We start from the raw sequence: 13081 nt of genomic DNA on the forward strand, positions 1-13081 counted from the left end.
TAATGTTCGTATGGTGCTGCCACATATCTCATGTATATGGAGAGATACACAATGGCACGATATGAACCTCAAACCTACATTTCATAGACCAGTATTGCTTAAACTTCGAGAAAATACCAAACACTAGGTTATATACCCATTTAATATCCATAAATCCATTGAATTATGAACTTTATTTTAACAAAATGCTCCAGGAATGTATTTGCAAAAGATTGATGTGTGTGCAGGATTTGGCATGTGCTGTACACCAAAAATAATTTTTGACTGTAAAAGTAGGTTTGCAGCTTGTGTTGTAAAGCTGGGTCTGATGGCTTAGTGGACTAATGCATCCACTGTAGGGGCCTGTGTTTGACTTCATAGTCACTGGTTAAAATCCTGGCTGGTTCACTCAGCCTTTCATCCTCTGGAGGTTGATAAAATGAGTACCATTGAGTTGAGTAACAATAAGCATCTGTTATTCAGTGCCAAGATTCCCACAGTAAACGTATGCTTTAGAAATACATGTGTTATGGTATGATGTGGTGGTTTTGTGTTGTGTTATGCATTGTGTTTGTTGTGTTGTGTTATGTTTCAGTGTGACCCTCCCTGGGTCAAAGCAGAAGCAGAGTTACAATATTAAGATTATACAAGGTTAGATGCACGCAGTCACCTATTCCAATGGGGAAAAATCACAAGCCATTCAATCTATGGCAGAAACCGAAACAAAGACTTAAACTAAAACAATTTGCAATATTGTGAACCCACCACTAGATGGGGTAGAGGAACCACCATGTTAATCTACTTAACAAAAAGCTTCCAAGCAGTCATGACAGGTTAGTATTATTTTCTTTACTGCTACTTAATTTGATTGAAATCACGATTCCTGTACTTCAGGATACTAATTTTGAAACCGTATTAAATATAAAATATTGAAAATAAGTTATATTTACCCTATTACAGGAGAGGATCCATGCTCAGCACAGCGATTTTTGTATATGCAGCAACATCTCCTGTGAACGGATACTTTGGCGGGAGTCTTTATGCCAAACAGGGAGGTGAGTTTTTCTGCTCTACTGAATTTTTTTTTTTTTTTTACTATTTTATTTTAATTTCCTGATTAACTATGCATTATATAGTTATGATTTTCTCCAAAATGAGGGCATTCCAGTTAACTCGAATATTTTTATGTGAATATTGCTAAAAATTCTTGTTAAAAAGTTCCCAGAAAATAATGGCCCTATTTTTGATGAATGCTTCTACTTGCAGATTCCTCACTTCTTGAATATCCCAGGTTCCAGACTAGATCCAGAAACTCAACAACTTTTCTGTGCCAGTAGAGGGCAGTGACTACATGTCTGCACCAAAAACGACCCCAGAATGATGCCAATGGAGCCCTAAAGCACCTTGACAACCTTTCTTCTTTGTTTCCGTGTCCTTCTGTTTGGTCCCAAGCTTTCACAACGTCCCTAAACCAATACCACTAACTCTTGGGACCAGCTCACCATACAAAACACCTATGACATCATAAACTAAGTCCACTCAAGAGCAACTATGGTCCCCTGTCCCCACCACCTTCTCAACCTAGAAAGCAAATCGATATGCAACCAACTCCGCACAGTCTTCAATGCGTCCATCACCATGGCCACTTTCCCCGAAGAATGCAAACACGCGGATATCAAACTCTTTCTCAAGAAACCGTCTGCCGACCCCAGTGAATTTAACAACTACCGTCCCATCTCTGCTCCCTTCCCCTGCCAAAGTCCTCGAAAAAGGCATCAAGCACCAACTCGCAGAACACCTGGGCGACAATATTCTGGACTTCTATCAGTCAGGTTTAAGCACCAACTACAGCACAGAAACCACCCTGATCGCTGCCACCTTGATCTTGATGGTGGCCCCTCCTCTATGACCTCTCAGCAGCATTCAACACCATATCCTTTCATAGCCTTATCAAGCGGCTTCACCACATTGGAATTCAAGGAAATGCCCTCAAATGGATTGCCTCCTTTCTCACCGTAAGAACATAGAGAATCCGCCTTGGCCGTTCACCTCCGAACAGAAGAGCATCATATGCGGTGTTCTTCAAGCCTCTAAACAACATCTTCAGTGACCCCCTGACCTACATCATCAGAACCAGCCTCTAAACAACATCTTCAGTGACCCCCTGACCTACATCATCAGAACCAATGGACTGAATAACATTTCCTACACCGACCCCCAGCTCATCCTCACACTATTGGACGACTACTCCACCAAGAGGACCAACTTTCACAGGTGCATGACTAGCATCGCCGAGTAGATGAAAGAGAACTTTCTGAAACTCAACACAGACAAAACAGAAGTTCTCTTCCAGGGGATCTTCATCAATGGTCATAAGCTCTGAATATTCCCGCCCATGTGCGGGGATCCCGGAAAATCTTTATATATAGAGATATAGAGATAGATAGAGATAGAGAGAGAGAGATAGAGAGATAGAGAGATATATATGTCCAACAAATTGCCCAAAAGCTTTGTGACTCGAAACGTGTCGGCAAGATTATGGAAATCCTGGAATGTTGGGGCGAATGCTTAAAGCAATCTGGACAGATGGGGAGCTGAGTGTGCCCTTCCAAAGCTTCGGGCAGTTTGATATATATATGATATGATATAATGTATATTTTTTTTTTACCAATCAAAGCAGCTCACCAGAAAAACAAACACACAAAGGCTAAGCAATGCTGTGAGACCTTGTCTTTGCCACATACACAAACCATAGGCTGCATTGGAACTTTAACAGCATAGAAAATGACAGCAAATGCAGAACATCAAAAACTGGCACATTGTCTTTGAGGCAGCCATGACCCCTAGCTTCCCATCATGCATCAGCGATGACAGGTCAGTTGTTCTTTCCAGCTCCTTCAGTCAGGACCCTGGTTACTCGGCTCCACAGATTTTCTAACTTTTTTTGTCAGAGAAGATCTCCTTTTTTTCCTGTAACTTCCTTTTGTTCGACATACAACACCGGTTGGAGTAGGCAGTTACTTTATTCCTAGCAGTGTGGCTGTTTGTTTACTCAGCGATGCCTTCTCTGTTTGATCCTTGCCTTTCCTGTGGTAAAAGGGCTAAAACATATTCCCGTTCTGTTTGTATTCTATGCCTTCCTGAGTCTCATTCTCCTGAGACCTGCCAACACTGCTAAAATATGTCAAGACACACTCTCAAGGATTCGTCTTTATGGTCTCTCTGAGAAAAATAAATCTGCTACCTCCAGAGGCAGATCTCCTGTGAGATGCAAGAAAAAATGGCGCAGTCGACCTCCAGAATTAAAGTCCCGGTCTGTTCTTCTTCGGAATTAGGCTCAGCATCGAAAATGCCTCCACGTGCGAAGAATACGACTACATCAACCCCTCCGATGGCGGCATCTCTGTCGAGAGCCTCAGCGCATTGGTCGTTGAAATCTTCGAAGCATAGAGGTACATCACTTCATACACGAACATCGAATCCTCCACCTCCATCAACCCAGCGACGGTCGGCGTTGAGGAGGAGTTCTCTATTGGTGCCGGTTCAACGACCAACGTCGAGACATCGCTCTCCGTCGTCACCGTCGTTACGGTGTTCCATGTCGAGGCGCACACCTCCATTGCTCTCAACCAGGCGGTGGTCCACGTCGAGGCCTAAGATGTCTACAACGTCGAGAAGGGTTCGATGTCGAAGCAGATTCCTCCGTTGCAGCCCACAAGACGGCGCTCAACGTCAAGGCCTAGGTCGACTGTGTCCATAGGAGGTTCGTCATCAAGAATATGCTCCCCATCATCTTCTCCTCGTACGACGTCGAGGCTCCGTACGGTAATCCTTTCCCAACATCGAAGCACCAGTCTCCACCTACGGGGCCTCAGTCAACGGCGAAACAGAAGACGCCTCCACAATCTCCGACATCGAGGCCAAGAACTCTGTCGATGGACTCTCAAATCTTGGTAGTGCATAGCCGCTAGACGTCGAGACACACTCAGCTATCGACGTCGACATATCGCTTGACCTCGGTGAGGCACCGCTCTGCATCAAAGGGCCTTTTTGAGCCTTCAGTGTCGAGGGCGGGATCTAATCAGGTTATCTCAAAGTCGAGAAGTTCCTCTGCTCCGTCTCCAGAACAGCGAGTGCAAAATTCCACTCCGCAGACCACTGCTCCTCCTGCACAATGGGAAGAAGAGCTCAGATCTCCTTCCTCTCATCTTTCTCCAAACTGGCTCCTTCCAGTACACCACTGGCAGAAAATGACAGCTACGCAGATCCAACAGTCTTTGGACTATTCTAGTCCTCTCCATAGATCTCCTCTGGCTCGTTTGGTGCAGGCACTGGATCGTTCCCCTACCACTCTTTCCAGGGGTCGCCAACGGATCCGATCTCAATCAGGTCGGAGATCTACTTCCCATAGCCGTCGCAAGAGGCGGAGATCACCTTCTTGGTCTTCCTCCTTTACTCATTCTTCCAAGAGTGATTACTCACCCACTCTGACGGACAGTCCACCCTCCAGTGTATCACCTGTTGTTTACATCAATACTTTACATGACGTCTACGTCTGTCGCCTTTGAGACTCTGCACCAGAGGTCAGTGTTGAGGCCTCTACTGCTATTTGTTCCAGGCCTTTTGCAACCGGTCATGAACATTTTTCTTGCTCAAGCAACACTCAAAACGGCTCCGGCAAGGATTCTAAAGAACTACAGACCATCGGAACAACATCCTCTTCCTCAGGGCGGATCCCCAGACTCTGTGTTGAATGCTGCGGCGTAGAAGACCCACGCAGTAGCCTCTTCCTCAACAGTCCCTCCGGACAAGGAGAGCAGAGCTCAAGATTCATGGGGTAGTAAAGCTTGCGGCTCTGCAGCTGCATCCTGAAAAGTATCTAGTGCTCCAGCCCTTTTGGGACGTCCCGATAGGGCTTTGTGGGACTCACTAGAGCGCTTCAAAGACAAACTGCCCAAGGAGGACGCCCCGGATTTCGGAGAGATTCTCCAGGAGGGTGCTCTCGTAGCGAACCAAATGATCAGTGCGGCAGTTGATGGAGCATCTGTGGCTGGGCACTCATGCTCGCATGGCACCTGCGCCAGAAGATCTTCCTGGTTGCGTCTTACAGCCTTGAAGCCGGAGGCCCAGCAGCGCATCTTGAACCTTCCATTTTCAGGGAATTATCTGTTTGGTTCTCATACAGATGAAGAGATGGCCAGGATGAAATCGGAACTGGACACTCTTAAGGCTGTGGGATTAGAAAAGAGTAAGGAAATCAGACGTTGGTACAGGCCTTATCATCGCAGGCCTTTCAATCAGAGGGTTCAAACCTCAGTTGTTTCAGAAGCAGTATCCCCTATCACAGAAATACTATCAAGGACGTCGACCTTCCCGGGGTAGAGGTGCACCCCGACAACCCTCTTCCACTGCCAAGAACACCACCAAGCAATGAGCAATCACTTTCTCGATCACCGTTACCAACTCCGGTGGGAGGAAGTGTCTGCTAACATGGAAAAGAGTGGTTCAGCATTATAAACGATCAATGGGTGCTGAATATACTGCAAAATGGATATGCTCTACGTTTCCGCTCTCCTCCAAAATACACTCCTCCGGTAAAGACCAGAGATCACCAACTGGAGATGTTGCATCAAAGAAGTGTCCACTCTCTTACAGAAATCAGCCATAGAGAGGTTCCTCCCTCACAACGAGGAAAATGGCGTGTACTGCAGATACTTCCAGTTACAAAAGAAGGGCCAAAAAGCAGGATTCAGACTTATTCTGGATCTTAGTTTCCTCAACTAAGTCATCCGAAAAGACATTTTTTTGTATGCTGGTGCTCCATCAAATATATCCCCATCTCCAACAACGGGATTGGATATGCTCGACAGACTTTCAGGATGCATACTTCCATGTTCCAATTGCTCTGCGACACCGGAAGTTTCTGCGCTTCATTTTAGGCTCCAGGCTCGATCAGTACAGAGTCCTGCCGTTCGGCCTAAAGTCTTCACCTTGAGTGTTCACCAAATGCATGGCAGTAGTAGTCGCTGCTCTGCATCGCCATGGTCTGTTTGTCTATCCATACCTTGACGATTGGCTCCTAAAGAGCTCATCTCCTCCGACTGTGAAAGACTACTGTCGAATCTGTCTGAACCTCCTACAGCGTTTGGGCCTTTACGTCAAAATGGAGGAATCCACGCACTCAAAGAATTCCTTACCTAGGTGCTACTCTAGACTCCAGCGCAGGAAAAGTGTCTCCTTCGGAGGAGAGACTATTATCAATCAGGCTGAAGTGCAAACATCTTCTTCAAGTTCATCAACCTTCAGTTCGGCAAAGTTGCATCGCTCCTGGGATCGTTTGCATCTTGAATTTTTCTAGTCCCCAACGCCAGACTGAGTATGAGACCTCTGCAGCAGGACCTGGAACACAAATGGGATCAGATGACGGCTCGATGGGACTACCAGATTTTACTTTCCCATGCTGTGAGATCATCCATCCCATGGTGGACTCTTCGGAAAAATCTACTGGTGGGAGTGCCTTTCCACCAACCACCTCTGATGCAATCGTTAATCACAGACACCTCACTTCGGGGTTGGGAAGCACACATGGGCCTTCTGCAGACTCTGGGCCGGTGGTCGAGCAAGGAACAAGCATATCACATAAACATGCTGGAGCTACGGGCAGTGCATCTAGCTCTCAAGGCTTTCTACCCTTCTATACAGTCACAGTCTATATCGGTTCAGGCAGACAACACAACCACTATATACTATCTAAACAAGCAGGGAGGAGGCTGTCCCTGGAAGCACAAGCGATCTGGCATTGGCTCCTGGCCAGTCCGCTCTTAATCACAGCAGTCCATCTGCCAGGGGAGCAAAATTCTCAGGCGGACTCTCTAAGCCGTCACTTCGACGATCAACAAGACTGGGTTCTACACGACAAAGTGGTGGCGGACATTTTTCAACCATGGTGTCGTCTAACCATTGCTCTTTTTGCCGACGATACAAACAAAAAATGCCACACTTTCACGTCAAGGTTTTACCGACCAGGATCGATAGGGAATGCCCTTTTGATTGACTGGTCAGGGACCTTTGTTTACGCTTTTCCTCCTCTTCCTCTCATCTCAAAGGTCATAACGAAACTCGCACACTCCAGGTCGAGGATTATTCTAATAGCACCAGACTGGCCACAGCAGTGGTAGTACCCGGGCCTTCTGCATCTGAGTGTCCACACAGGAGGCTTCCGTGCAGACCGGACCTTCTGTCCAAGATGAACGGGAGGATCCATCATCCAAACCTTCCCTCACTGAACTTAGCAGCATGGCTCCTGAGGTCCTCCAGTATGGCCACCTGAGTCTTCCTCAAGACTGAATGAACATTTTGAGAGAGTCCAGAAGACCTTCCACAAGACATTCCTATTCTTTTAAATGGAAAATATACTGTTTGTGGTGTATACATAATCGTTTCCAACCCACCAAGGGGCAAGAGGAGATAATTTTGCCCTATTTCCTGCATTTAGCCAAGTCAGATCTAAAGTTTGCTTCCATAAAGGTACACCTGGCTGCCATTACAGCGTACAGAAAGTCTCCAATTCAACCATCTTTCTTCCAGTTCCAGGTGGTTAAGGATTTCCTTCAGGGTTTAAAGAAAGATTTTCCCCCCTGTCCGGCCTCCTTCACCTCCTTGGGAGTTGAACCTGGTTCTCTAAGCTTATGGGTCCCCCCCTTTGAGCCTGTTCACAAATCGACCCTTCAGCACCTTACATGGAAAGCCGCCTTTTTGGTGGAGAGCACATAAGCTCGTAGGGTAAGCGAGATTCAGGCTCTCTGTTCAAAGGAACCATACATGGTTTTTTACCACCACAGAGTGGTTTTAAGAACCCACCCCTCCTGAAGGTGGAGTCTGGTTTTCACGTTAATCAGACCATTTCACTACCTTCTTTCCCGATTCCTATATGCCAGCTGAAAGGTCTCTCCATTCTCTAGACCTTAAAAGAGTTCTGAAATTCCATCTAGTTAAGTGTCAGACTATTACGAAGTCTGATCAGTTATTTTTAAACTATGGTTCCATCTGAACAGGCTTCCCAGCCTCCATGCGTTCCATCTCCAGATGGATAGTGTCTTGCATCAAGCTGGCTTACCAATTGACAAATAAACCCCTTCTGGCTTATCCCAAAGCGCATTCCACTAGGGTTAAGGCAGCTACAATAGCTTTTCTGCACAATATCTCGATTGCTGAGATCTGCAAAGTAGCCACTTGAAAATCGGTACATACCTTCACAAGACACTATTGTTTCGACTTGGATTCCAGAGCAGATACTCAAGTAAGCCAAGCCTCCTTGAGGAATTCATTTCAATGTCAGTAATTTGAAGTGATTTTTTGATGCTGCTGTCATTTACGGTAGTTATTTGCCCACAGGAATAGGGGATGAGCTTGCTATTTGATTCAGTACTTAGGAGGATCCCCTGGAAGAGAAGGATAAGTTACTTACCTGTAATCCTAGTTCTCTTCCAGGGGTATCCTCATCAGTCATAAGCAACCCACCCACCTCCCCGGGCAAATGATCCAGAATTATGTCATCTCTCTTAGCCCTGACCTCTCTGTCTCTGCAAAGAACAACTGACCTAACGGTCACCCCTGAGGCATGATGGGAAGCTAGGGGTCACGGCTGCCTTAAAGGCACGGTGCCAGTTTTTGATGATCTGCATTTGCTTTCATTTTCTTTGCTGTTAAAGTTCCAATGCAGCATATGGGCTAACAATGCCTGTTTGTTTCTTTGCAGGACTACTTTTCTGCTATTCATTAAAGGCAGTTCCGGTGTCTCTTGGGCCTCCTGGTTTGTTTGTGTATGTGGCAAAGATAATGTCTCACAGCATTGCTTAGCCTTTGTGTGTTTGTTTTTCTGGGAGGCTGCATTGGTTGGTTAAAAAATTATTATATATCTTATATATATATATATATATATATATATATATATATATATATATATAGAGTTGTGTATATATATGTTTTCATATATAATTTTTATATATTTTCCAGGGTCCCTGCACATGGGTGGGAATATTCAGTGCTTATGACTTTGATGAAGATACCCCTGTAAGAGAACTAGGATTACAGGTAAGTAACTTATCCGTCTCCTCTTTAGAAACATGTCCTTGTGGAACGACTCCTGATGGCCTTCCGAGATGGAACCCTCACCCACCCGACGGACCACGCCCACCACCTCCGCATTATCCTGGACCCCAAACTCACCTTGAAAACCAGATCAACCCAGTCTCCTTCGCCTGCTTCCTTACTCTTCACATGCTCTGCAAGATCTTCAAATGGCTCCCCATCTGCACCAGGCGATTCGTCACTCAAGCCCTACTCACCAGCCGGCTGGACTATGGCAACCTCGCATCTTCTGAAGAGCCTACATACAATACAGAACTCTGGGGCCAGACTCATCCTCCACCTCCCCAAGCAGACCCACATCACCCCCCAACTCAGAAAGCTCTATTTAGAAGAGATGTCACTTCAAGATGCTGCTCTATACCTACAAAGCCCTGCACAACCAAGGACCAGCACACATCAACCACCGCCTTTCCCTTGCCTACACCCCTCGTATCAGTAGAAGCAACAGCAGAGGGCCTTCCTTTTCCTACTTTGTGACCAAGTCCTGGAACGATCTACTCCTTCAGACCTCATCCTGTCTTTTGGATTCAGGCAAGATCTGGCTGTTCAACTTAGCCCTACTTCTGTAGCAGGACCATCAGCGCCTGGATATCATCATGGGTGATTAGCCGCACTTAACAATTCTTATTGAATGGCAATCTTGTCTGAGTGCTAGATGTGTCTCCTCCTATATGTTCAGAGTTCAAACCCTGTAACATTTGTAATAGTCAAGCGTCACTTACAGATACCCAGTAATTTTATTTATCTGGGGTCGTGGAATTCCTTCCTCCGCATGTATCCAAATGCCATTTGCCTTGGTTCAGGAGGAGCCAGCCCAAGCTGAAGTCATGGTCACTATGAGAAAGGCCCCTTTTTGCGTGGTCACTTTTTTTTTTTACTGAATTTTATTGCTGGCTTTTAGACTCTGCATTCTGGGGTCCTTCTTACCAGTGCCCAGTCTATGTCCTGTGACCCCTAACACATTTTGAAACAGGCTAATCTCTGACTGACATGTTTAACTCTCCTATAAGGCCCTAGTATATGGCGTAGAAACTGCACCCACAGCATGGAGAGTTAAGTGTCACCTGTGGACTGCAACACTTACTGTGACTACGAAAACACAGCTTCAGGCATACGATTTTAAACCGACTACTGCTGTTTAAACCTACAGTGTGACCTGTTTAAAAACAAAAAAAAAAGGTAACCGAAACCTCCATTTAGAATATTAGTAAGTCAACCCAGTATTGGCCTTGCTATGTATACGGTAGGGTGCATGGTATTTGAAAGTCACATTAGTTGAAAATTAATGTTACCATCCATGTCCCTACAGTGACAAGACCCTAAAAATTATTTTCAGTGTTGCAGGCCTAGCTGTCCCAAATAGAAAACACAAGTACTGATAAAAACACTAATGATGCATATTGGGGCTCTTTGGTATTTGTTTGATATTTTGCTGTCAAGGCCATACAGACATTACACCACAAAACAATCCATGAATAATAAAAAAATTATTAGAAATTCTGTAGTTGCGCAATGCAACCCAACCGTACCTGATCTACGCTAAAATACATTCTAAATAATCTATCGCTTCAAAATTAAAACCCACCAGAAGGTTCATTCAATAAAATATACATAGGGGTATCCAAATATTACTTAAAAGCAAATTCAATCATTCAAGGAGTTGGTACCTATAAAATATTATGTTCCGTTGTCCCACATTCCTCCATGACAACTTATGTTTGCTATTTAAACAAGACAAGGTGCAAAAACATTTACACAAATAGCTTCCTGACTATTTGACAAGGTAAATAGAGGAAAATTATTATGACTACAACTAGTAGGGAACAAGAGAAAAACATTAGCATAATAGAATGTGTTAATGCCCTATTGCTAATATGTGAATATCTTCCTGTTACAAGACTTTCTATGACAGGTGATCCAGGTGTTATGACACACTAGCAAAAACAATTCCCACGCAGTGACATAATCTCATATCATTAGATATGTGAAAGAAACACATTAGTGTTAGATTCCTTACCTTCGAATATCCCCAGGCGTCAGACTGGATCCGGAAAGTTTTCGCTAGCAGTACCTCTGGGCATCAGTAGGTGGCGTCGTGCGGCTCAGCGTCCGTCGCTGGCGTCCTATACGCCGAGATAACGTCACGGAGACTACTTAGGCGCCACCCATGCGCGCTGACGTCTGTTCCTTCTTTTTCCGCGCCAGTAAGCGCAGATCCGGTTAGAGCACGTACCTTAGTCACTTTTTGACTATCTTTTTGAGACTTTTGTCTCCTGTAAGTTTGAGTCTACTCTGGTGCACGTAGGGATGCCTGGTTTTAAGTCTTGGGGGCCTGCCGTTGTAATATGCCGGTGGTGGACCCCCACGACGTCTGTCTCTACTGCCTGGAGAGCGACCACGACTCCGGTCCTGTATGGACTGTCTGGCCATGGCCCCGAAGGCCTTGAGGGAGCGGTGCCAGAAGCCGGCACTCGTCCCAGTGCCGTTCACGGTCCAGGGGTCGCTCTAGAGACCGCTCGCGGGGCCACCATCATCACTCCTCCGTCTCAAAGTCTTCGCCCTCGGAATCTGGTAAGAGACGACACAAAAAGAAGTAGAAGAAGCGTTGTCGCTCTCCGACGTCCCCCTGCCGGTCCCCGTATGCGGACAAGGGGGACAGGGGTTCTGCCCCTGCGGCTCCTTCGGAGCCTGGGAGTCCTGCGGCCTACCCACCTTATCCAGGTCCGCCGGCGACTCCCGCACAGGTGCAAGAATTTCTTGCTACCATGGACTGCCTGTTTAGGCCTCTGGCTCCCACCGGCGCTCCCTTGGGCCCCGCGGTCCCGTGTCAGGATCCTGTTGACCCGTCGGCGCCGCCGGTGGCTCCTGTCACGGCGCCACAAGGTCCTCCGGCGCCGCAGTGGATGCCATTTGTTCCGCCCCTGCCCAGGTTCCAGGACAATTTTGTCCCTACCTGGGATCCGCATTGGGACACGGCGCCGTTTGTTCCTTCCCCGGTCCCTGCCGCCACAGCCTGTACCACATACGGTGGAGGTATAGGACGACTGGGAGAGGTCCGAGGACCCTCTTGCTCGTCAGTGTGACTGAGCAGGACCGAGCAGACGAGTTACAGGAGGCCGGCGGCCTTGATGTCTCCTCTGACCCAGGGTTTGCCTCTCCACCGGCTACCATGGAGGAGGGCGCTTCTTACACGGTGGTGCTCCGTCGGGCAGCTGAGGTCCTCAACCTTGATCTCCCTACTGTGGCCCTAAAAACTAATCTCCTCACTGAGGTGCTCCAGACGGCTTCCACTTCGTCAGAGCCCCTGCTGCTATTTAATGACGCCCTCACTGACTTCTTAATGGGCACTTGGTCGTGGCCAGCCACAGGGGCCCCTGTGGATAAGAACGTCGCCAGGTGTCATCGCCCGGTGCTGGGTGACCCTACCTTTCTGACCACTCATCCTACGTCCGAGAGCCTGGTTATCCAAGCTTCGATGTCCCAGAGTGCCTTTCCCATGACTACGCCGGATGAGGAATCTAAGAAACTGGAGCAGTTCAGCAAGCGGTTGTTCTCTTCGGCCAGCTTAGGGCTGCGGTTGGTGAACACTGCCTGCCTATTCGGCCGCTATTCCCACGCGGTGTGGGATACATTTGCACAGGTGTTGCCTCGGTGTCCTGAAAAGACCCAAGCTGCGCTGTCCCAAGCTGTTGCCGAGGGTAAAGATGCGGCTAAGTTCGCCATTCGGTGTGGTTTGGACACCGCGGACTCACTTGGTAGGGCAATTGCTACGACTGTGGTGCTTCGTTGCCATGCCTGGTTGAGATCTACCGGGTTCTCTCCAGATGTCCCAAGCTCACTCATGGGCATGCCCTATGATGGCACTCGCCTGTTTTGCGATAGTCGACAGTGCGCTGGAGCGTTTTAAGGACTCGCGGGCCACGGCCAAGTTCTTGGGTCTTTCCACGAAAGC

The 13081-nt window shown here is 47.1% G+C and overlaps 1 protein-coding gene across 1 annotated transcript in view; it reads left to right on the top strand.

Moving 5' to 3' along the window:
• TM9SF3 (transmembrane 9 superfamily member 3) overlaps positions 1-13081 on the top strand; it is a 333675-nt gene that overhangs the window by 150134 nt on the left and 170460 nt on the right. The window contains exon 8 of the mRNA XM_085603668.1: positions 940-1034. Within this exon, the coding sequence (XP_085459794.1) occupies positions 940-1034 (95 nt within the window). The remainder of the gene's footprint in view (positions 1-939; positions 1035-13081) is intronic.

This window comes from Triturus cristatus, chromosome 1_2, assembly GCF_964204655.1.
Source record: "Triturus cristatus chromosome 1_2, aTriCri1.1, whole genome shotgun sequence".
In the NCBI taxonomy this organism is placed as follows: domain Eukaryota; kingdom Metazoa; phylum Chordata; class Amphibia; order Caudata; family Salamandridae; genus Triturus; species Triturus cristatus.